We start from the raw sequence: 24,532 nt of genomic DNA on the forward strand, positions 1-24,532 counted from the left end.
GATGTTACAACCCTTATTTAATATTAACCAGAACAAGAATGATACTGGAACAAACAAAGCAAAAAAAATCAAAATGAAAAAAGAATAGACATAAAAACCTTTTTCCTGTAACATTCTTAAAATATACACAAAACAATTTCAAAACTTCTATTTATCTCTCTCACACACACAGGTGCACAAATACACACAAACACACACACTCACACAGAAGCATGGTTTTTCTTTTAAAATGTCACAGAAGACCTGAAGCACACAATAAGGCAAGACTGGGATGATGTTCACATTCGATTCTTTGGTTAAGATATTACAGAAAAAAAAAAGTTTTGCATCCGGAGTTCCAAAAGGAGAATGTACGACTAAATAAACAGTCCTCAATTGTTTATGCAACATTGCTTTCCATAATTCATTGGACAAATGTATATACGATGCTATAAATAATCAGATGGCTGCAGTTAAATGTCGCTGATTATGTCTGATGTTTAAAATCATATGTACTAACCATTGCAGGTGATTGTGGGTTAAAAAAAAAAACAATCAACACCAAGATGGATGCCATGTGTGGAAGCATAAACATAAAAAAGAGTAATGAATTGATGATCGACATACTGTAAATGTTTCTACATTACTGAAAGAACCTGAGAAAATGTGGATCGGAATAGCCCGGATCTTATTGCACATTTTGATATGGAATTAACGGTTGATTTCACTTTGTGCTGTTCAAAATCTTCTGTTGACTAATGGCACGCCTTACCACACTCCTAAAATTGAGAAAACAACTGACATATTTAAACTTTATATTAAAATACATTTTTTTTTCTTTTAAAACACAATGTTTTTTTATTAGGAAAAAATACTCAAGCACCCAGTTAAGTTTAATTGGCTTTGGTGATGATGTAATTAGCATGTAATTCGTAGATTAAAAACACTGAGAAATCAAAACCAAGTGTTACATGCCGAGATTTGTTTTGTCCCGCTGTAACCCCATTATTCAATAGCAGATTTGCCCTCTTTGTGTTACCTGATCTACTGAATTTTCCTGCTCACTCGCCAGTATGGCGAAGGTAGACACAAAAGTGATAAGGCACTCAAAATGAGGGCAATCGAGTAAAATCCATGCATATTCACAATAATCATTATGGCAAAATGGTTTTAAATCAAAACTCTGCTTTAAAAACGCACTTTGCATATCTATGGAAGCCTGTTTCCACCACAGAATTAAAAAATAGATAAATAAAAGCTATATTTGTGACTTTTTATCTCGCAGTTTTTACTTTTTTCTTACAATTCCAAATTTACATCTCAGTTCTATATGTATATCTCACAATTCTTACAGTTCTACAGTATTTTACAATTCTTAGTTTACATCTCGCAGTTCTGTTTTTTTTTTTTTAAAGAAATTCTGAAAAAAAAAAAGCCAGAATTCTAAACATAAACATACTAAAGAGATGTAAACTCACATTTCTGACTTTTCCTCACAATTCTGTTTATAAGATGCAATTCTGACTTCTTTCGGAATTTTGAGTTTATATCTCACAATTCTAAATAATTTGTCTCTCAATTCTAAGTTTACAATTTACAATTCTGACTTTTTGGTCAGAATTCTGAGTTTAAATCTAGCAATTCTATTTTTTTTTTTTTTTTTTTTAGAAATTCTGAGAAAAAATAATTTTTAATAAACATAATAACGAGATATAAGCTTTTTTCTCGCAAATCTGATTATATATCTCACAGTTCTGTTTATATTTATACTGGTCGGAATTCTGAGTTTACATCTCACAATTTGGAGAAAAAAAGAATTCTGAGACATAAACACTTAACGAGATATAAACTCAGAATTCTGACTTTTTTGAAGCACATCTGATTATATATCTCACAATTCTGTTTTTATCTCGCAATACTGACTTCTTTCAGAATTCTGAATTTACATCTCACAATTCTAAATTATATCTCTCAATTCTTAGTTTATATTTTACAAATCTGACTTTTTTGGTCTATTTTTTAGGGGGGGATTTTGCTTCTTGCAATTCAGTTTTTTTTTTTTTCCCTAGAAAATTTGAGAAAAAAGCCATAATTTAGAGATATGAACTCAGACTTTTTTCTTACAATTCTGATTCTGTATCTCAGTAGTCTGTTCATATCTCACAATTCTGTTTTTTTTTTCTAGAAATTTTGAGAAAATTGCCAGAATTCTGTGACATAAACGTATAATAGCAAAAAAAAATGCTGTTTTTTCTTTTTTGGTTTCTAGAAATTCAGAGAAAAAAAGCCAGATTTCTTAGACATAAACACATAATAGCGAGATATAAACTCAAAATTCTGCCTTTTTTTCTTCAGAATTGTGATCTCGCAATTCTGACCTTTCCTCTCAAAATTCTGAGTTGACATCTCGCAATTCATTTTTTTTGTTCCTGCTACTAAAAGAAAAAAGGTAATTGCAACTTTTTATTTCACAGTTCTGACTTTTTTTCCCCATTTTTTTGTTTGTTTCCAGAAATTCTGAGAAATAAACACAATTTTGAGATATAAACTCCGAATTCTGACTCTTGCAATTCTGATTAGATATCTCGCAGTTCTGACTTTTTCTTATATCTAGTTATAAACTAGAATTTGCAAGTTAACATCGGAATTCTGAGCTTCGTACAATTCTCCCTTTTTTCTCAGAACGGCAATAAATAAGTCCAAATTGTGAGAAAAATTTGTGAGAAATCATGAGATAAAACCCCACAATTACCTTTTTGATTCTGAGGTGGAAACAGGCTTCCACACATACGCATGTAACACCAGGAGGTAGAAATAGCTCACACATTTGCACTTTCCAAAATCAAGCGAAATCGAGAGTAAAACTTGCAAAAGTGTGCGACATTCATGGAACATGAGCCCTGAACTTCTTGCAACTTGCGCTTCCCATCATAACAAACATTCAGTGTTTCTTTGCTACACAAACCGTTTTTATTTTCAAGCATTCTTCAAAGCGCATTCTGAGCCTGCGATCTGTCAAAGGTCAGAGGTAGCAAGCTGCTGTCTCTAAATGAAAGACAAACATATGCTATCGCAACGTTCCTGATTAGAGAAAGACTTGTACCGACCAGAATTCCTTTCCTATTCGCTTTTAAAAAGACCTTTGTGCCTTCAGAGTCTAGTACCATAAACGTGACAAGAGTTCACCCACCACAGACATTCAAGACCTCTCCTCCACAAAACAGTAAGAAACAGAATTATCCCTGAAAGTACATTTCCTTTGCTTTTAAGGAACACGACTAAATATACAACACAACCTAGTGCAGAGGATCCCGGTTTGTGTTTTGTCCATGATTGTGTTTACGAGCTTCAGGTTTGTCTAATTTTCTTTTCCTCACTTTGTTCGTACGCATTGGATGAACGGCGTCCGGAGGTGTTTTCGGCACAGTGGCCATTCAGTCCTTGACGAGTCTGTAAACGTGATACTGTGCTCCGTGGTCGCTTGTGGACACCTCAAACACGAACGCAATGCAAAGCAAAGTCTCTTGTGTGTCTCTATTCGTGACAACCTGAGGAGGGAAAAAAAACACACATGAGGGAAAATAGCAGAATAATGCTAACAAATGAAGCATAGCACAGCACAGTAAACATTTATTTTGGATGAGCTCAATGAAAAAGCTTGGAAACACATCCTTATCTTGACTATATTACATACACGGATATCTTTCACAAATTTCCAAGGCCTCTAAATGATCAACATGATCAAAACTTTGCTGAAAACCTGTTGTATACAATCTACTACATGCCTTCTGTCATCTCACAGATTGTTTTTTGCTAGAAAAACACCTTTTTTTAAAAATGCTTAAATTTATTATACATTCTTTCTTTAGAATTCTTTAAAATGAGACAAACATCAATATATAAATATTTTAAATTATTTTTAATGATTAAATATGATTATTTTAATTATCATATTTATTTTCTTTTTTATCAATTTAATGCATCCTTGTTGAATAAAGTATTAATTTCTTAACCAGAATGCATAAAAATGTATAAAAAAAAACCTGCAGTTAAATAAGGGAATGGGAGTGCTTTAATTGCAAGTGCTTTAAGATCCTCAAAATACATTTTTTTTCAGATTTTTTTATTTATTTAAATTAATTAATTAATGCCTTTTTGTGTAAAGATATAGTTAAAGATATAAAAAATATATGGTAATACTAAAAATAAATGGGACTCGGGTATGTATACTATTAGCTGCCAAAAATACAAATTTTGTAAAATTATCTATGAAGTTATATTACGTGTCCAAAAATCTTATCTTTTGGGACTGATTTTTGTTAATAAACATTTATGTTTGCCTATTAATGAAACACTGCAGCATCAAAAATTTGTCACTTTTTTCATCTGACAGTGAAAGTTTAGCAAGCAAAATTAATTTACTTGTTTTTAAAACTTTTTATAGTAATATGTATGTTGTTTTCTAGAAATAAATATGTAGGTTTCATGCATTTGGACTTTTTTTTTTTTTTTTTTTTAGCAATCATTTGTCATAAATTCAAATGAATTTAATTAAATTCTATTAATTGCAAAAGGGTAAATACTGTTATTAATCAGATTATGTTCTTATAAATTTCATTCAATTATATATTTAAATAAGATTCCAAATCATTATTGAAATATCTCTTTTTTATGTGGTTCTAAATTTTTAATTAATAAAAAAAGGGTTAATGCAGTAATAACATGGTAATAACATGGCATGCATTTTTTTTTCCACACTTATTAATTAATGAGAAGTTGCATCAGATAAATTATGGTTTTAGTTGAAACATATTAAGTTATGACTATTCTATAAAATTCTAAAAATGATTCTTCGGGTCTGTGAATGTAAATATTGTATCCAGATTTTGAATGCATTATGCATCCTAAACTTTTGAATGATAATGAAATTTCCGTATATCATAAAAGGTAGTGCTGTCAATCACATCCAAAATAAAACGTTTTGTTTACATAATATATGTGAGTGTACTGTGTATATTTGTTATGTATATATAAATACACACACATGCATTTATATATTTAAGAAAAATGTTACCTTTATATATTAAATATATTTATATACAATATAAATAATCTGAATATATATGTATACATATAAATACACATAAACATTTAAAAATATATACTGTATGTGTTTGCATGTATATATACATAATAAAAATACACAGTACACATACATATATTATGTAAACAAAAACTTTTATTTTGAATGCATTTAATTGTGATTTGTTTGACAGCACTAACAAAATCCATTACTCAGTATTTAACTAATGAAATTCCTCTGTTGAAACTCCTGTGTTGTAGGTAAATTCCCTTTCCTGTCATTCTGATTCAACATCATTTGTGGCGTTTGCCCAATTTACACTTATGAACTGAAATTTTGCTCTGTTTTCTCATTTTCTCTTACCTGCAGTATAGTGAAGTTCTCCAGGACGCTGTTCATCATGTATTTCTCTGGCAGGTGTTTGAGTTTATGGATGAAGTTGATCATGTATTCGCACATGGGTGAGCGATGGATCCGGTAAACGTACCTCCCGCCCTCCACACGCGCATACTCCGTCTAGAGGTTAAAAAAAGCAAAGCATAGACGATGCTTTAAAACCACTATTGTCAGTTCTGACACCTACAGTAGAAGACACAGTTATGAATAGCTATGAATAAATGGTGACTCACCTCAACTTTTTCTACCACCTGCTTTCCAAAAGAACAGACTTTAGTGGAGACAGTGATGGTCATGTTTTCAGCGCTGCTGTACTGACTGCTCACCCCATAGAACGAGCCTGCGCCATCCTGAACATTACTACTGTTCAGATCAGCCTGAAACACAAGAAAAAATCTGCTTGAAAATATCTCACATAGACCAACACCTGACTAACCAACTTTTGTTATAATGGGGTCTTTGTTAATTGATAGTACTTTTCAAACACACCATTTTTTCTGGTTTTCCAGTGGCACAACATTGTCAATTATGACAGCACAGATCAACGTTTGTAAAAACCCACCCAGAATTTGACCAGAAAGAAAGCGTTCTGAGGGCCTTTCTCATACAGCTCCTTCAGTCCTCCCTTCTTCTCTGGAAACTTGTCGTAGATCTGACGGATGTCCACGGCCTCCAGGAGAGGATCTGTGTATGAGGGGTTTGTCTGGGCGATGTGGACAAACAGGTGCTTGCTGTACTGTGGATTAACAGTGGAAGAGGTAACCTTTATTGCACTTCCAAACAAATGGATGGAATGTTACAATTCCTGAAACGTATGTTTTTGTCTCTGACATTGTGACGATATGTACAATAAGTACATATCACTGCGGTTTCCAACAGAAATAAACACTAGAGGTGGTAAAATAGCGAGATTTTGTAATCGTTTTCATGCACAGTTATGATTACAGCTCCATATGTTTCACTTTTTGGACATAACAAGCTTGCTCAGTAGCTCAGCCGTCACAGAATTGGACTTACGATGCAGAATCCTTGGGTACGAATCCCGTGAAAAACATGTTCTTGAAAGATGAGATTGAAAAACGAGCTAAAACGTCATTAACGTCACTTTTGTTCATATTATCGGGTAGGTTTATGTGTAGTGAGCACCCTAACATGTTAGCATTAGCATCTGATATTCTCTGCAGCAGTGTGACTCACAGTGTCAGGGTCTCTTTGGACCTCCATGAAGGCCGAGTACTCTAGCATGCGGAGTTTAGAGGAGGCAATGGTCCGGTCCTGCCACACAGGCACGGCAGTGGCGCTCGGGGGGTGCGGGGTGGGTAACTGCTCATAACCTGTGGAGAAAACATGCTGGTTTAGGTCAGGCGGTCAGTGTGAGTTCACTAGGGTCGATGTAATCCCAGTACTGCTCTTACTTGATATGGGTGCAGGCAGTGGAGGCTGAAGGGTGGAGTACGCACTCGGTGCAAAGGGTTTGATGCTAGAAAAATAAAGAGAAAGATCAACAGCAGGCTCTCACAAGAACACTGAGATTAGATCAGACAATACTGAGATCAGAAATACTCACTCCTGAGAAGGTCCAGGCTGTCCTGGGATGGGGCCAGGCCAAAACTAGACAACAAAACAAATCTACAATGTGAGTTTGAAGTTTTACATTGGAGAACTGATCAAAAGAGTGTGATTTTATTTCTGAACTGACCCGGGCTGGAGGCGGGTAGGGGTGCTGAGGAAGAGGAGGCAGCTGACTCTTCATCACACTGGCAGAAACGATCTGAGCCGAGGAAAGAGCGGCCATGTTCTGCAGGGCTTTGTCTTTGGAAGCCTGATCCTGAGAAAGACACAACAAACTTGTTTCAAACCACTTTCACTGGAGGGAAAAGTGAACTATTTGGAATAAAACCTGGATTGAAAGAAACTTTCCTAATACCACATCTAAGATTCATTTTTAAATAATACTAACATATTATTAAATTATAAATGTGACTCTGGACCACAAAATCAGTCTTGGGTAGCGTGGGTATATTTGTAGCAATAGCCAATACATTGTATGAGTCAAAATTATTGATTTTTCTTTTATGCCAAAAATAATTCGGATATTAAGTAAAGATCATGTTCCAAGAAAATATTTTGTGAATTTTTTACTGTAAATATATCAAAACCTAACTTTTGATTAGTAATATGCATTGCTAAGAACTTCATTTGAACAACTTTAAAGGTGATTTTCTCAATATTTAGATTTTTTTGCACCCTCAGATTACAGATTTTCAAATAGTTGTATCTCGGACAAATATCGTCCTGTCCTAACAAACCACGCATCAATGGAAAGGTATTTATTCATTATATGATCATATTATTTATTATATGATGTATAAATCTCAATTTTAAAAAATTGACATTATAACAGGTTTTGTGGTGCAGGGTCACAAATGTTTATATTATATTATATTATATTACATTTTTACTCATTTTTAATTAATAACCTACATTGTATTACAGTAATATTAGGTTCCAAATAAAGGTTAAATGTATTTATTATTATTATTATTTATTATAAATAATATACTTTATTTTTAGCATACTTTTATACATAATAATAAATATGCAATATTTATGAAAAGCAGACTTTAGAGATACATACATTACCACTCAAAAGTTTGAGGATCAGTTTTTTTTTGTTGTTGTTGTTTTTTTAGGAATCAATACTTTTAGTAATAACAGTAAAGACTTTGACATTCATACGAAAAAAAATATTATTTTTTTTAAATCCTGTTCTTTTTAACTTTCTAAGAATTCAGAAAAAATGTATCATGGTTTCCACATTAAGCAGCACAAGTGTTTTTAACACTGATAATAATAAATAAATAAATAAATAATAAAACTATAACAATAAAAACATATTAGAATGATTTCTAAAGGATTATGTAACACTGAAGACTGGAGTAATGATGCTGAAAATCCTGCTTTGCATCACAGAAATAAATTTTAAAATATAGTACAATGGAAAACAGGTATTTGTAACAAAATTTCAAAATATCACTGTTTTTACTGTATATTTGATCAAATAAATGCAACCCTAGGGAGCTTTCTTTCAAAAACATAAAAAATCTTACTGATCCCAAACTTTTGAACAATAATGTAATTTTAGTACAAGATCTGCATGCTAAACTAAATGGTTTAGACAAACATGCAAAAATCATGCTTCAAAGTGCACGCATTGCATGATATTGTGCTTGCATTTGAATCCAGCCACTCAAACAAAATACAATATTATACAGAAAACTCAAACAGCATAAACATTCACTGCAAGTAAAGGCAGTGCCATTCAGTTGACAGACAAAAAAGACAAAGAATGAAAGAGACAGAAATCTGAAAGTGTCCCAACCAAGAAAATTGTGACAGATAAACTGTTTCATTAATGCAATTGAAACCATCTTTCAGAGTTAAGTCCACATCTGAATTTAGAGCGCAGACTAACGTAAGAACATTGATAGTAAAATCTCACAATTAATGGCACTGAATAAAACACTTTCAAAATACTTTGTTCTGACTTTGCAGCGTTCCGAGTTTGCAGCTATAACAAACAAATATTTAAGCCAAAACTAAAATGGAGAACAGCAGTAGTGGTTGCTAAATTCATCCAAACTGTGAGACGGGTGACACTGGCAGCCAAAGCACTGAACTGCGCAAAACTGAAGCACAAATCAGCTAAAGCTGAGCGTCTGCAGGCGTCTGTGCGAATAAAGCTCTGCGAGCAAAGCAGATGGCAAAACATTTCACTTACCAAGTTCATGGCCTAAAATTGAAAGGAAGAGAAACTGTTAAAAACGCTGATGAGACAAATAGATCAGATGACACACTGATCAAATGACTCTGAGCAGCACAGTTGGAACGAGAGCCCAGTGCTTTCTCTCTTCTGACGCTGTATGTTCAGATTTCACACAATAGTGTTCTCTTCAGCTTCTCTACTGAAAAATAACTCCTAATTGCTGCTTATTTCATTGACTGCTGGAAAGAAGTAAAGCAATGACCTCCTTATAAGAACAATGATGGTTCTCCATTTTACGTTAAGGAAGTCATGCATTTACTTCCTCCCTCACCAATCTCAGCTCACGAAGCCGAATCATTATTCATGCAACATAAACATAAAAAAGATATACTTGTGTGCATTATATATGTATCAAATGGATACATTATACATGGATGGACACATCAAATGGATGTTTATAAAACAATGTTTAATAATACAATGTGTTTTTATTACTTTATTCATTATGTAATGTGTCAACACAGAGCATTTCTGCTGGAAAATATTTTGGACATTATAGAGTGGATAAATGAATGAATGAATGAATAATTGCTTTTTTACATTTATTTAAATATAAATATTGTGTACATGAGTGAGTGAGTGAGTGGGTGAATAAATGAATAAATAAATAAATAGAGGAAAAGCCAAGGCAACTGGACATTATATTTACTAAAAATATTTTGGACATTATAAAGTGGTTAAAATTATAAAAAGAAAATCTAAAAAGAATTAGAACACAAATTACAATTATACAGGCATCATCATCATAAATGAATGAATGAATAAAATGATTTTTACATTTATTTCAATATAAATATTTTGGACATTACTGTGAGTGAGTAAATAAATAAATGGACATATTCACTACAAAATATTTTTGGACATCATAAAGTGGTTAAAATTAGGACACAAATTACTATAATAATGAATGAATGAATGAATAATTGCTTTTTTACATGTATTTAAATATAAATATTGTGGACATTACTAAGTAAATGAGTGGGTGAATAAATAAATAAATAAATAAATAAATAGTGAGGAAAAACCAAAGCAACTGGACATTATATTTTATAAAAAATATTTTGGACATTATAAAGTGGTTAAAATTAGAATTAGGACAGAATTTACTATCATAATGAATGAATGAATGAATGAATGAATAATTGCTTTTTTACATTTATTTAAATATAAATATTGTGGACATTACTAAGTGAACGAGTGGGTGAATTAATTAATTAATTAATTAATAGTGAGGAAAAACCAAAGCAACTGAACATTATATTTTATAAAAAAAAAAAAAATTCAGACATTATAAAGTGGTTAAAATTAGAATTAGAAACAAATTACAATTATACAGGCATCATCTGAATGAATTAATGAATTAATGAATAAAATGATTGTTACATTTATTTCAATATAAATATTGTGGACATTACTGAGTAAGTGAGTGAGTGAGTAAATAAATAAATAAATGGACATTATAATTTCTACAAATATTTTTGGACATCATAATTAGAAAACAAATTACAATTATAATGAATGAATTAATTAATAAATAAATAAATAAATAAATATTTTTTTACATTTATTTAAATATAAATATTGTGGACATTACTAAGTGAACGAGTTGGTGAGTAAATAAATTAATAAATAAATAAATAGCGAGGAAAAACCAAAGCAACTGAACATTACATTTACATATTTTTGGACATAATAAAGTGATTAAAATTAGAATTAGAACACAAATTACAATTATAATAGGGCTGGCAAACGATTAATCACGATTAATCGCCTACAAAATAAAAGTTTGAGTTTGCTTAATATATGTGTGTGTACTGTGTGTCATTATTATGTATATATAAATACACGCACATTCATGTATATATTTACAAGTATATTTATTTATTATCATTTTTATAGAATTTATATTATATATGAATAAAAATATTTTGCACATAAATTACATATTTCTCTTAAATATATACATTAATTTGTGTGTATTTATATATACATAATAATTAAACACAGTACACACACATATGTTAGGCAGACTTTTATTTTGTATGCGATTAATCGCAATTAATAGTTTGACAGCCCTAAATTATACAGGCAAAATCTATTTAAACAAACAATTTAAAAAAATAAATAAATATTGAGGAAAAACAAAGCAATTAGACAATATATTTACTACAAATATTTTTGGACACTATAAAAGTGGTTAAAATTAGAACTAGAACACAAATTACAATTATACAGGTTACATCTGAATGAATGAATGAATGAATGAATGAATGGTTAATGGGAGAAAATAAAGGCAAAAGAAAACAAAACAAAAAAGTCAACTTGGATAGTTCAATGTTTCAATAAAGTTAACATATAAATCACAGAGAATGTTAAGATGAGTATAGGTTTGGGTTATGGAGTTCAAGATAACTTAGAGTGGGAGCAAAAAAAAAAAAAAATCTTGGTTCAGCCAGACATACACAGCTGTCATGGAGCAACACAACTAGAATGCAATGCAATATTCAGTCAACCACTAGAGGGCACCATTACTTTGTAAGCATGCTGCTCAATTTCAACACAATGTATGTGTTGTAATGAATGCCTGTACACAGTTACATTACGCTACATGTAAGCTAAACATCACATGTCATTATAACATTCAGAGCGTGCTACAGAGAGGAAGGGTTGGTGAGTTTAGGAAAAGCCCAGGTCAGAGCAGAGTGCAGTGAGGCGCATACCTTCAGCTTAGACTGAATCTCGCGAGACTTTCTCCGTGCAAGAACCTGCAGATGGCTAGACACCTGCAGGAAGGAAGTCAGAGGAGGGAGAAAGGAAGGAAGGGGAAAAAAGAAAAGAGAAAAGAGACATTGAAAAGAAGCCACTAGGTGGCAGCACAGCCATACCTTAATGCCTGCTTGATATTCCCGCATTTTCTTCCTGGCTAACACCTGTATGTGACTAGACACCTGAGGCAAAACAGGGCCACAAACATTTGATTTCATCCAACATATAAATATCATAACAACAAATCTGTCAAAATGACCAAGTCACCAATAAACCTCAGAGTACTGACTTACTAACTATAGCACTGCAGTTTCAGTGATTACAAGGAAACTGAACAGTGTTTTGCCAGATATGTTTATATTTAACTTATGAATCATATCAGTTGACTAGTTTCAGTGTATATAAGGGTAGTTTCTCTTCGGGAAATATAAATATTAATCACAGAAATACTAATAACAATGATAATTACAAAAAAAATATAGCTGTAAGCAGCGATTATCAGGGTTCAAGCGCTTTTAGGCATTTCAGAATATATGAAAAAGGACATTACATATTATCTAGCAAGCCTATAACCACCTAAATCAATGATTTGAAAATGCATTTTTGGCAAATCCAGGTACTTTACCATAGAAATTTGATGATTTTTAACATTTATGACCGTTGTAGCGCCACCCGTGGTCAGATTGGAGGAGTTCGGAAAAGTAGGTTTTTTTGGTACGATGGTGTATGCGTGAGGTCATTAACCAGAGAAATACAGTGTTTTTGAAGCCTGTCACTGTTATAGCACTAGCTGTGGTCTGATCTCCATGCTTGTTCAGAATCACCTTTCGCATGTGCTCAACTAGTTTTGTGAAGTTTTGAGTTTTCGTTTAGGCTTTATAGGCTTCTAGGCATATTTAGACTGGCCCCTTTTCTAAATGACCCTGTTATAGCTTCTCAAAGGATAAATCTCAACTTTTTTTTTTTTTGATAATTATTGACTCCACCCTGGTCCTGGAGATCGACTTTCCTGCAGAGTTCAGCTCCAACCCTGACCAAACACACCTGAACCAACTAATTAGGATCTGAAGGAGCACTTGATAATTACAGACAGGTGTGTTTGATTAGGGTTGGAACTAAACTCTGCAGGAAAGTCGATCTCCAGGAACAGGGTTGGGCACCCCTGACTTCTGAGTCCAGACAATTGTACTGCGTTTTTTTTCCAGACCGAGCGAAAAGCCTAGGACTAGTTCCCCTCTCAGTCTCCTCAGTCATTTGACAAACAATTTGACTGACAGCAGTGGTTTTAAAGGCAATTGTTGTTCAGAATGAAGAGGTTTATCATATGATATTAACATTGTGTGTATGTGTGAAAAACTGCTCAACATACAATAATTTACGCCATTGAAAAATGCAATATTGCCCCCCCAGTGGCTAATTTTTCTAAAATTTCTGACAGGCCTTCAGGGCCATGAGTCAAACAATGCCCACTGCTCAAACTTTTTGGCCAATGGCGGCCATGTTTTTTGAGATACGCAAATGTCCTTATAGACCCTTTTGACATCATGCATGCCAATTTTCATGTTGATAGGACAAATGATTGCGTAGTTCTAGCCATTTTTATGTTTTTCTTTTCCCTCTTATAGCGCAACCAAGTAGACAAGCTCTGCAATTATTTTCATGAGACCTCAAATTGAGCTGTTACATAAGTGTTCTAAGTTTGGCAAAGATATCTCATTCCGTTCAAAAGTTATAGCCGTTTTAGTAAAAGCAGTTCTCTTTCCAACGTTATGGCATTTCTTTGGCATTTCTTACCTATATTCACTCTCCAGAGAATCTTTTAGCACTGGTTTGGTTCTGATCAGGGACTATTAGGTTTTTCAATTTTTTTTCGAAAATTATGGTTTAGGAGTTATGAATGATTTTGTACTTTTGATCGCTGTAGCGTCCCCGTCTGGCCGACTGGGATGAGCTTTGGTGATGTGGTAGACGGTGTGAGTACTACCATCCCTCCAAGTTTCAAGTCTCTACGACTTACGGTTTTGTCTTCACGATCAGTTTTACATAAAGATTGATGATCCTTGGCCATTCTAACAATTACAATACGGTTTCAGTGCTACACGCTTGTACCCCTAATTAATCATGTGTGATAAATGCACCTGTGAGTGGGATAATCTCATGATCAGTAACTGTTTGCTTTTGCACATTACAGTATCAACACCAATAAGTGTCAGTATAAAGCTCATTAATTCAACTAGCAAAACAAAAATACTTATAACATTTTACCTGACAAAAAAAAAAAAAAAAAAAAAAAAAAACGCCAATCTAATTAACCGGAATATAGTGCTAACCTATGACTTCTGTTTTACTCATTCAAATGTGGTAATAGAAACTGTCACATTACCTGTTTTCGTGTGCGGGTTTTTCCAGTCCGCAATTTTATGTATCTTGCTATCAGCTCATTACGACCTGGAAAGACATAAATTAGAAACTGAAGATTAGTAAATATGCAAAAATACGCAGTGCTGACTTACACACATAGCTGATAAATAAAGGACAGAGTGGAGTGTCAGTAATATTAATAACGATGAAACTGAAAATAGATATGAAATATGAAAATTGTGTTACCATTCATAACACTACTTCATATCTTAAAATAAACTGCCATTTATAACAAACACCATGTTGATAAATGACTTTTCTGCTGCAGTAGCTCAATTGGTAGTGCATTGCACTCACACCACAAGGTCATGGGTTCGATTTCCAGAGAAAACATTAACTGCTACAAAGTTTCATTAATGGATAAAAGTGACTCCCAAATGAATAAATATTAATGTTTTTCTTTTCACACGTAATTTAACACTTAAAACAAAGCTGTTGGGAACGAAGACTCATATATACAGAAAAGCACACGGAATGCTGTAATCCCTCTACCAGCAATATCACAGTAGGGTGTAAAGCCTCCTATGAGACCATTAGATTATTAATAGACCATTGAAAGACAAGGCTTGTGACAGATGAGTCAGGTGATATGGGTGGTGACTTGGCAAAAAAAAAAAAAAAAAAAAAAAAAAAAAAAAATGCCACCATGTGTCAGGGCATTGACCAATCAAGCTGCCCTGAGTGGACAAATGTTTTCAAAAAAAGAGCAATTTATTAAATGAGTACAGTTATATATCAATTTGTGTAATGGCATTAGTATGATGATATTGGAAAAAGGGATGGGAGTGGGAGGAGATAAATTAAGGTAGAGAGATAAAGAGGATTTCATCACAGTTTATAAAGGGTTGACCTTGTGAACAGCTGTGCAAAGTTTCAACTGTGAATCTTTCTTGACACCCCCACCCTCCCACTGGCATCCCACTCACTGACAGCCGGGCCACCTGAACCCAACACAGGAAACCCTGCTCCCAAACCGCAAGCCATATAACACCAGGGACTCATACACAGGCATGTCGCCAGCAAACAACATGTTTGGACATTGTGCAAACAAATGAAAAGATTTGTGATAAGACAACCCAAATATAAACAAAGCACCATGTTCCTCTATATGGTGCAGAAGATCCACTTCCTGTCATGAAAGATTCTTTGTGGTTATAGGTTGATATATATTAGCCAGGTGATTAATAAACCAATTTTTACCACTAGTGGCACTAAACACAAGGAAATAGTAACTGATAGTCCCACCCCAAACTCATGACACTGGTTGCGCTTGCAATGCAAAAATGCTAAATGCGTGCTTTTAACTTTCGAATTCGCTCACATTCAACAGGGAGAGGAGGGGGCGCATAATAACTAGTTTGCCGTTGACCTGGTTTGAGAGTTTAGATGGCGTGAGCACTTAATACCAAGATGATACAAGAGATGTCCAGTGTTTTGTCACACCAACTAGAACAAATTAGAGCCTCTTCAATTTAATTTAATTATCTATTACTGATGAAAGGACAACACAGGCGAATGTCAAAGAGGATTAGCCATTCCGACAGCCTTAGTGAGAGAGAAACATCCAGACAGAACACGTGTAAAAGAGAAGGCAAACATCTTCTGTTCCAGACGTGCAGAGGAGACTCAGAGAGAGAGAGACTGGCTTGTTTTCAGCAGCCTTGAACTCCTGAGCCCCAGCCAAAAGCTTTCAGAGGGCACGTACCCCCCTAGCCCGCCTGCAGGCTACCTGCCCACAAATAGAGTGTTTACGACCCTAAACGAAAGGCTGCGCTTCCCGGGAGGCTTGGAGAGGAAGAAAGAAAGATAAGACTGGGAGAGTGTAGCAGGGAGTGTAGAAGAAGTCAGCAGATAGAGAATGACAGAGGACATGACAAGGGAGAAGTGGAAAGAGGTCTTAGATGTACATCGGAAACTTCTGGCTTCAGATGTACAACACGTATATTCATCTATGAAGGTCACGTCATGGGTTCATTCATCTTTGCAAGTTCCAGTACAAGGAGTTTAATGCAAGGACAATCCCACAGGAGTAACTAGAGCAGGGTTTCTCAAATCTTGTCCTGGAGGGCCAATGCCTTGCAGAGTTTGGCACCTGAGCAAGCTCATCAAGGTCTTCAGGATCCCTAGAAAATCAGAGGCAAGTGAGTTTGATTAGGGTTTGAGCTAAACACTGCAAGGCAGTGGCCCTATAGGATCGGATTTGAGAAACCCTGAACTAGAGGCTCCTTCCTGCAGGTGTCAACCTTATGATTATTAGCTCAGTTCTAGGGGGCAGGGTTGTCCAATCCTGCTCTTGAAAGGCCAGTGTCCTGCGGATCTCCTACACAACTGCCTTGAAGTTTGGAGAAATCATGAGGACAGTGACCCTGCAGGAGCAGGCTGGAACCCTCTGCCATAGGTTGTCATTTGTCATTTTATTGTGAAGAGTGCTTATAAATGCCCTGAAGCGGTCAACAGCGAAGGCTTTATGCATGGCATTTACAAACGTCAACAACTGGTGAATGGAGGACGCCGTGATGTAAATATTTTTACATGGCTTTTTTAAAATGCTGGGTAGCCGGTGTTTCATATGAGTTTGGCCAATCAGTGTACACTTATGTCACTGATTTTAAACACTACTATGAAGTGGGAGGAGTTTCTAGAACTTAATACGTTCCAAGTTCCTGCAGTGTGAACGCGCCAAATAACAAGTACTTCCACCAATAGTTCTAGGAACTATGAAAAGGTTCCTCCAGTGCCTAAGCCCCTAGCTGTTGGAACTTGGTTCTAGGAACTAATCAGCAGTGTGTTTCCTAGAGAACCAATTTCCCCCACTGCACAACAGTCCATGCAGAAATATTACGCCATAGTATGGAATAGGAGGAGGACTGTATGGTCTGAGAGTATCATCTGGGATAGGGTCTATAGGGGCTTTTGCACGGCGTAGTTCTAGGAACTCAGTTCTAGGAACTAGCCAGCAAGATGGTTCTTAGAGAACCAATTTCCCCCTCGGGCTGTTTTCCTGGTTGCATCCGCACCAGTAGCAGGAACCCTGAAGCAGCTAATAGTGAAGTTTTTAGTCACGGCATTTACAAACATAAACAACCAGTGAATGGAGGACGTCGTGATGTAAATATTTTTACATGGCTTTTTAAAAATGCCGGGTAGCTGGTGTTTCATATGCGTTTGGCCAATCGGCACACACTTACGTCTCTGGTAGTTCCTATAGAACTGGTTTAGACCTTATTCTGAAGTAGGAGCTAATTTAGTTCCCCAAAATGGAGTTACAAAAACATAATATGTTCCTAGCTCCTGCGGTGCGAATTCACCAAAAAGCAGGTACTTCCGCCAATAGTTCAAGGAACTATGAAAAGGTTCCTCCAGTGCCTAAGCCCCCATTTTTAGGAACTTGGTTCTAGGAACTAACCTGCAGGGTGGTTCCTAGAGAACCAATTTCCCCCTAGGGACGTTTTCCAGGTTGCATTCACACCGGCAGCAGGAACTCTGAAGCAGCTGACAGTGAAGCCTTTATTCGCAGCATTTACAAACGTCAACAACTGGTGAATGGATGACGCCATGATCAGAGCTGTTTTTGTTATGTGTTGTGGGTTTCGTAGTGACAGAGATGGAATGTAAATGCACAGTTTATGCGATTAAAAGAGCATGAAGATCTAAATCTTCCATGACAAATTGCAGTGTTACATATCATTGATGAGAAAATAACACAACGCTGCAGACAACAGGTAGCTAAATGCCGTTATCGCTGTTTTCCGTGTACGTGGAGTAAATATTTTTGCGTGTTTTTTTAAAAATGCCGGGGTAGCCGGTGTTTCGTATGTGTTTGGCCAGTCATACACTTACATCACTGGTAGTTCCTCCGGTGTGAAAGCCCCTTATGCCATACCACTCTTTCAAATCATTGTAGAATATAGGGAAGAATTTAATCAAGTTGTTTCCTACTGCTGAAGAGGTAGCCTAGGGGTTAACATACTTCAAAGTAATCCAGACATGTTGAGGCTTCATGGTCACATGGAAGATTTAGTTATGAATCCAGTCTGCATTGTGTCTCTATGCCTTTCCCACTTAACTTCCTGCATGAAAATAAAACAAAATGTTTCCAAATGAAGTCCAAGTACCAGGAGCAAACTCAAACCTCCAACAAGGGCTCTTTACAATAACTACCTCAGAGTACAAAAGAACAACTCTTTTCGTCTCATTAAGAGCTAAAATTGTCTACCTGTTTTTTTGTTAGGAAAATGAAAGGCTGACCATTCCACTGACAAAGTGCTGAGTATAAAAAGGCCCAGTTAAACATCCACTTCATATCAATGTCTGCATAAATACTCCTGCAGATCTGACTGAGGCTGTGCCAGAGGAAAGTGCTGATTTGCTCCCAGATTCCTCTAAAGTACGTCCAGGAAAAGCGGGAGTGAAATGAAACCTGCTTTGCACACATTTATCCCCCTTAAAAAGCTCCCCTTAATGGCTTTGGCCTATCCTCCTTTCCTAAAAACAGAATGGGCAACTTGTGCTCCAGCTGGGATAAGTATGTGAGACAGATAGCCACGGCAAGTGAACCGTGCTTGCATATGTTTTTGGGCCGTATTGAAAAGTATGTGAAGGTAAACCATGGATTGAGCTCTCGTTTTCAATTATGTCAGTCCTGTTGGAAGTGCTAAACTAATCACAAGATTGCAAGACCTTTCGGACCTTTCGGCCCCGTTGGTCACTTGGCAAGAAGTCTGTAGAAAGAAGTCAGTGAGGACTAGTTTTCCTCTCTTTCATAGATCATTTTTCACATTGACAGTTTCCTCCCAAAAATTCACCCTGGTTAACCCTCCACCCCACCAGATATGTTCACTGACCAAAACCACCTGCTTTACAACAACTTTCCTACAGCCCACCTGTTAACTTTGGCCCACAGTAAAAGATCGGAAACTGCCAATCGAAGGAAAGACCAAACAAATGGCTAATCAAAAACAGGTGCCATGCCATTCAAATTAGATTCACACAGAACCTTTACCAATCCATTGGCATCTTATATTGTTATTTTTCATATCATGATTCTCATATTACATTTCAAATCTCCGTATGTTGTAATTCTTGATGTTTTCACTGGAGACACTAGAATAGAAAAATTCTCTGAAGACAAACATCACCTGAATAAAGACTCCCAAATTTTTGTACCGGTAGTTACTCAAGTTTTCCCAAAGTCCCATTCACCTTATTCTTTATTGCGGAAGTAAGGCTATGGGTGAGACTTCTTGTTTATTGGCTACTATAGGGAAATTAGAAGAAGAATAACAACATGCAGTAAAACTGTTTGCACTACAAACTAATGTGTCCATAATTAAGATGATACATTAAAATAATATGGTGAGACACACCAATCTGCAATATCAAGCAGCAAAATGAGCTGTTTTGTACAGCTAAAAATAGCTGGACCCTGGTGAAAAAAACAGCATATGCTGGTAGGTATGTTTTGATGCTGGGATGTTGGTTTATGCTGGTCCTCTGCTGGTCATGTTGCTGATCAAGGACCAGCATAAACAAGCTAAAGACCAGCTTAAACAAGCATCAAACCTACCTACCAGCATATGCGTTTTTTTTTCAACAGTGGACACAGACGTAAAATTGTAAAATTTACATGGCCACACCTGTTCTTACATGAAAAATTAGGTGGAGACCCTTTACCAAACCGTGACCAGTTTGTCTTTGAATGTTACCCTATTTTAAAGTGCACAAAGAAAATTTTCTTAATATTTCACTGGTTGATACAACGGTATTCCTGGGCTTTATACTGACACCTGGTGACATGGATGAAGCATCTTTAAAAACTAATTAAACTGATCATTTAAAACTGACGCATTATCAGTTATACCATTACAAAACAACCCTAGACAGACATATTTTTCATCATTAAATAATTTATTCCATGACTGAAGGATGATAAAATGATAATAGGGTGTGAGCAAGCTCAAGTAGTCTTCAGCTGCCCATATAATCTTAACATAGCATCTTGACGGGTGACCTACCTAATGTATTATAAAATATCTTGGATAGTTCATCTCATGTGAACGTACATACTACTAATAGAACATATATATTAGTCAGTGCACATGACGGAGATACACCTTTTACTGAACTGTAAAAAATACTTATCGTTTAAAAAGACATGAAATTGTCTGACAAAAAGAAAATCTTAGAACCATGTTAAAATATGCATTTTTGTTACGACATACCTTTGGAACAATAAACTTGCCACATATTTTACACTGTTTCTAGAACTGTATGCTGTGGAAGACAATACAGAACTGAAACTTGAATTACCAACTTAAGAAACTATTTAACTACTTTAGATGATTTCTTGAGATTAAGGTAAAGGCATGCAATTACTGTATAAGCTCACTCAGTAACAGAAGAGTATTAGTCACTAACAATAAATACATAAACTATGAAGCATGACGTAGATAGGCAAAGGCAATAATTGCGAACAGTATGCGTAAATATGTGTGCGAGCTCAAACATTTCCGGAAGATCCTGTCTGAACTACTGGCAATCCTGCAGAACGTGTTATGACTTGTTCTGAAGCAGATACGAGCACACACCTAAATTGTCAAAACATCTGAGCTCGAGCCTGGGACAACTGGACAGTTGGTCCATCTCCACTGAGAGAGATCAAAAGGTCAAAAACATTTTCAAATGATACCATCTCACAACACCACTTCAGGCTAGCACTTATCTGAAGTGGAGAACATCTAAAGAACACAGTTCCTGAAGCATTTACGTCTCTCTCACTGAAATGAAACCCTTTTAACTCTTTAAAACACGGAAGGGCAGAGTCCACACCCTGACCTTTGACAACCCCTGAAGAGCAAACCTCCACCTACTGACCCTTAATCTCTCAACGTTGATTCCTCCCCAGATCACTGTAGTCTTAATCTTTGTTGCTGTTCTCAGTACTTCCCCTAATTTAAAGCAATAGTTCACCCCAAAATGAAAATTCTCTTTGGCTATCCATGATTAGGGTTGCCAGGTTTTAATAACAAAACCCGCCCAATTGCTACTCAAAACTAGCACAAAAGTAGCCCAATCGCATTTCGAGGGGGCGTTCCTCAGTAAAAAAATGCATTCTGGGGGGTAAATACCCATTTTTTGGCAGGGTTCCCCTGGTAAAATTAGCATTCCAGGGGCTAAATATTACGTTATTGGGGTTGCTTTAACCTGCAGACATGAAAAACAACCCTTAGCAACTGTGTTAAAGTAGCCAGATTCCACGGCAACACTGTCCATGATGTAGATGAGTTTCTTCAGAACAGATTTGTAGCGATTTATAATTAAATCACTTGCTCGCCAGTGGATCTTCTGCAGTGAATGGGTGCCGTCAGAATCCAAAACAGCTGATAACTTCACAATAGTCTACAAGTAATCCACATGACTCCAGTCCATCAATTAAGATTTTGTAAGGCAAAACGCTGTGTTTGTAAGAAACAAATCCATCAAGATCATGTGGATTACTTGTGGATTATTGTGATGTTTTTACCAGCTGTTTGGACTCTCATTCTGACGGAACCCATTTACTTCAAAGGATAATTTTGAACACTTATAAAACATGTATAATGTATAGAGGGTAAAAAAAGACCCAAACCTCCATCATCCACATGAGCACCACAGCACAATGTTCATTAAAGGGATAGTTCACCCAAAAATAAATAAAAGTATTCTCATAGCTTCATAAAATTAAGGTTGACCCACTGATGTCACATGGACTATTTTAACTATGTCCTTACTACCTTTTTGCGCCTTGAAAGTGTCAGTTGCATTGCTGTCTATGCAGGTTCAGAAAGCGCTCAGATTACATCAAAAATATCTAAATTTGTTTCCTGAAGATGAACGAAGTTGTTACGGGTTTGGAACGCATGAGGGTAGGTAATAAATGACAAATATTTAATTTTTGGGTGAACTATCCCTTTAACCACTGTGCCACAGTCCAGACATTTCCTAGAGAACACTTTCACCCATCTCTTGCAATCGAGCTGCGCTTTGTCATTCATCTCACAGATGTGGAAGCAGAAGTTCTCTATGACATCTCCTCAGAAGATCCATCACATCTGGGAAGCTTGTGCAACTGAGATGATGTCATGTGCCCACTGCGAGATGGTCCTAATTCAAACCTTCATGTGAAAACAGACAACCGTAACTATCAACAAGCTCGATAAATAGCTACTACTAACATAAAAGGATGCGTAATGATGAACAGAGCCGCAAATTGGCCTAATTCAGAAAAGACCTTGAGATCATTTGCTAAGCGTTAGCGTTGATATATTATTTCTCAAACAGCTTTGACACACTGGCGATAAACTAAAATGATTGCAGGTCGAGACTTTAAACAAGAAACTTGGCAAGACATCACAGGTGCAGGATGACAAATCAAGCTCATTATAGCAGCCAGACACTGGATGGGAACATCGGATTGTTTAACCAGCCTTCCCACGGTGCAACCAGAGTGAACTTTATTAGAAAAGCTGCTTTCTGTTAGAAGACAGCAGGAGTTTTGGAGTGAGTAATGAAGCTCTGAGGAACATTAACGGCTGCTAAATGCTATGATCAGGACACAATAAATCTTGAAACTTCAGTTTCCACAGCATACCTGAGAAAAAATATTCCAATTGCAAAACATAGTGAGCTGCCTATACCTACAGAGATAGCATTTTAAGCATCATTAAGTGTGTTGCTGGCATAAAAGACTTTATCATTTTAACTTTGAGCCCATCTATGACATTATTAATTTGCTGCATACTTAATACATAATTTAACAAATCAATACACTTTTAATACTTAGACTCTTTCCATTTAGGAAAAATGGACCTAAAATACTGATGACTTGTGCTGCACCAATCAAATGCTCCCAAATGAAAAACATATTATTTTAATCAACTACAAAGAAGCAAAAGCAATGTTTTTATGTTTTTAAACAATTTATAAAGCCACAACTTATCTCATTTTCTGCATGTCTCTGTGTAAATGAATGGTGCAGATGCATGGTTTCGTTTACTACACATACTAAAGCACGTGCGATGCTCACAGTGTTTTCAGCCTCTGCCTCCTGACATATGAACATAATCTCTAGCCACTTAATTATCATTTTACTGTTTCATGAGAAATAAACTATCATCATATCATGTACAAACAGAAACCTAAAGGTCTTCACAGCAACCCGTCAAATTACGAGTTCGGTTTAACTTGAAGAAATTGTGACAGAAATATATTACTTAATGTAATGATAGCATCACTACTACTAATAAAATTATTATTAAAACATTATTTACCAAAAAAAAAAAATATTTACCAGAAAAAAAGTAAATACACAACACAATATTTCTTAAAAAATAAAATAAATAAATAAATTATTAATTAAATAATAAATAATTTTTTAATTAGAGTGAAAAAAAGAAACAAAGAACTAAATTTGAGAAAAAAACATTTGCATTTCATATGCATTTCATAGGGCCTTAAAATGTATTTTTTGTTACACTTTTAATAAATTGCTGTTAAATTGTGTTAGTTTTATGATTTAAATTAATTATACATGCTTTTTTTTCTAGACAGAGTCACTCTAAAAATGCTAGGTTAAAAACATTGGGTTGTTTTGACCCAACAGTTGAGTTAAATGTTTAACCCAGCCTTCTGGGTAGTTTTATTGCTTAAAAAATGAATATATTTAAATAAAATTAAAATAAATTTATATAAATTAAAATTTATTAACATGTAATAAATGAACATTTATTAATAAGTTGAATAAATAATAATTAATTAAAACTTTTTTTTATTATTAATTATTAATAAATGTTCACCTTTTGATTATTGCTGATGCCTCTAGTAATTATGTGTTTAATTTACAACAAATTTTTGGGTTATTTTTAAGCCAGCCATACAGTAATTTTTTAACAATAGTTGAGTTAAATAAAACTACTCTGAAGGTTGGGTTAAACATTTAACACAACTGCTGGGTCAAAACAACCCAGTCAATGATTTTGTCCATATTTCACCGAGCTGGGTTGTTTGTAGAAATTTAAATGTGA

The 24,532-nt window shown here is 35.2% G+C and overlaps 1 protein-coding gene across 4 annotated transcripts in view; it reads right to left on the bottom strand.

Annotated features, from left to right (window-relative positions):
• Positions 1-24,532, bottom strand: part of tead3a (TEA domain family member 3 a) — a 41,557-nt gene continuing 17,025 nt past the window's right edge. Inside the window, exons 2-13 of one of the 4 annotated variants that reach the window (XM_051096948.1) lie at positions 14,434-14,498; positions 12,170-12,232; positions 12,005-12,067; positions 9,240-9,251; positions 7,158-7,286; positions 7,026-7,069; positions 6,874-6,938; positions 6,656-6,792; positions 6,021-6,194; positions 5,692-5,835; positions 5,426-5,578; positions 1-3,527 (exon numbers count right to left, since the gene is read on the bottom strand). In XM_051096948.1, the coding sequence (XP_050952905.1) occupies positions 3,414-3,527; positions 5,426-5,578; positions 5,692-5,835; positions 6,021-6,194; positions 6,656-6,792; positions 6,874-6,938; positions 7,026-7,069; positions 7,158-7,286; positions 9,240-9,251; positions 12,005-12,067; positions 12,170-12,232; positions 14,434-14,498 (1,163 nt within the window). In that variant the 3' untranslated portion in view covers positions 1-3,413. The remainder of the gene's footprint in view (positions 3,528-5,425; positions 5,579-5,691; positions 5,836-6,020; positions 6,195-6,655; positions 6,793-6,873; positions 6,939-7,025; positions 7,070-7,157; positions 7,287-9,239; positions 9,252-12,004; positions 12,068-12,169; positions 12,233-14,433; positions 14,499-24,532) is intronic. The other 3 variants (XM_051096945.1, XM_051096946.1, XM_051096947.1) reach the window with 3 other exon arrangements.

Source organism: Labeo rohita, chromosome 23 (genome assembly GCF_022985175.1).
Source record: "Labeo rohita strain BAU-BD-2019 chromosome 23, IGBB_LRoh.1.0, whole genome shotgun sequence".
NCBI lineage: Eukaryota > Metazoa > Chordata > Actinopteri > Cypriniformes > Cyprinidae > Labeo > Labeo rohita.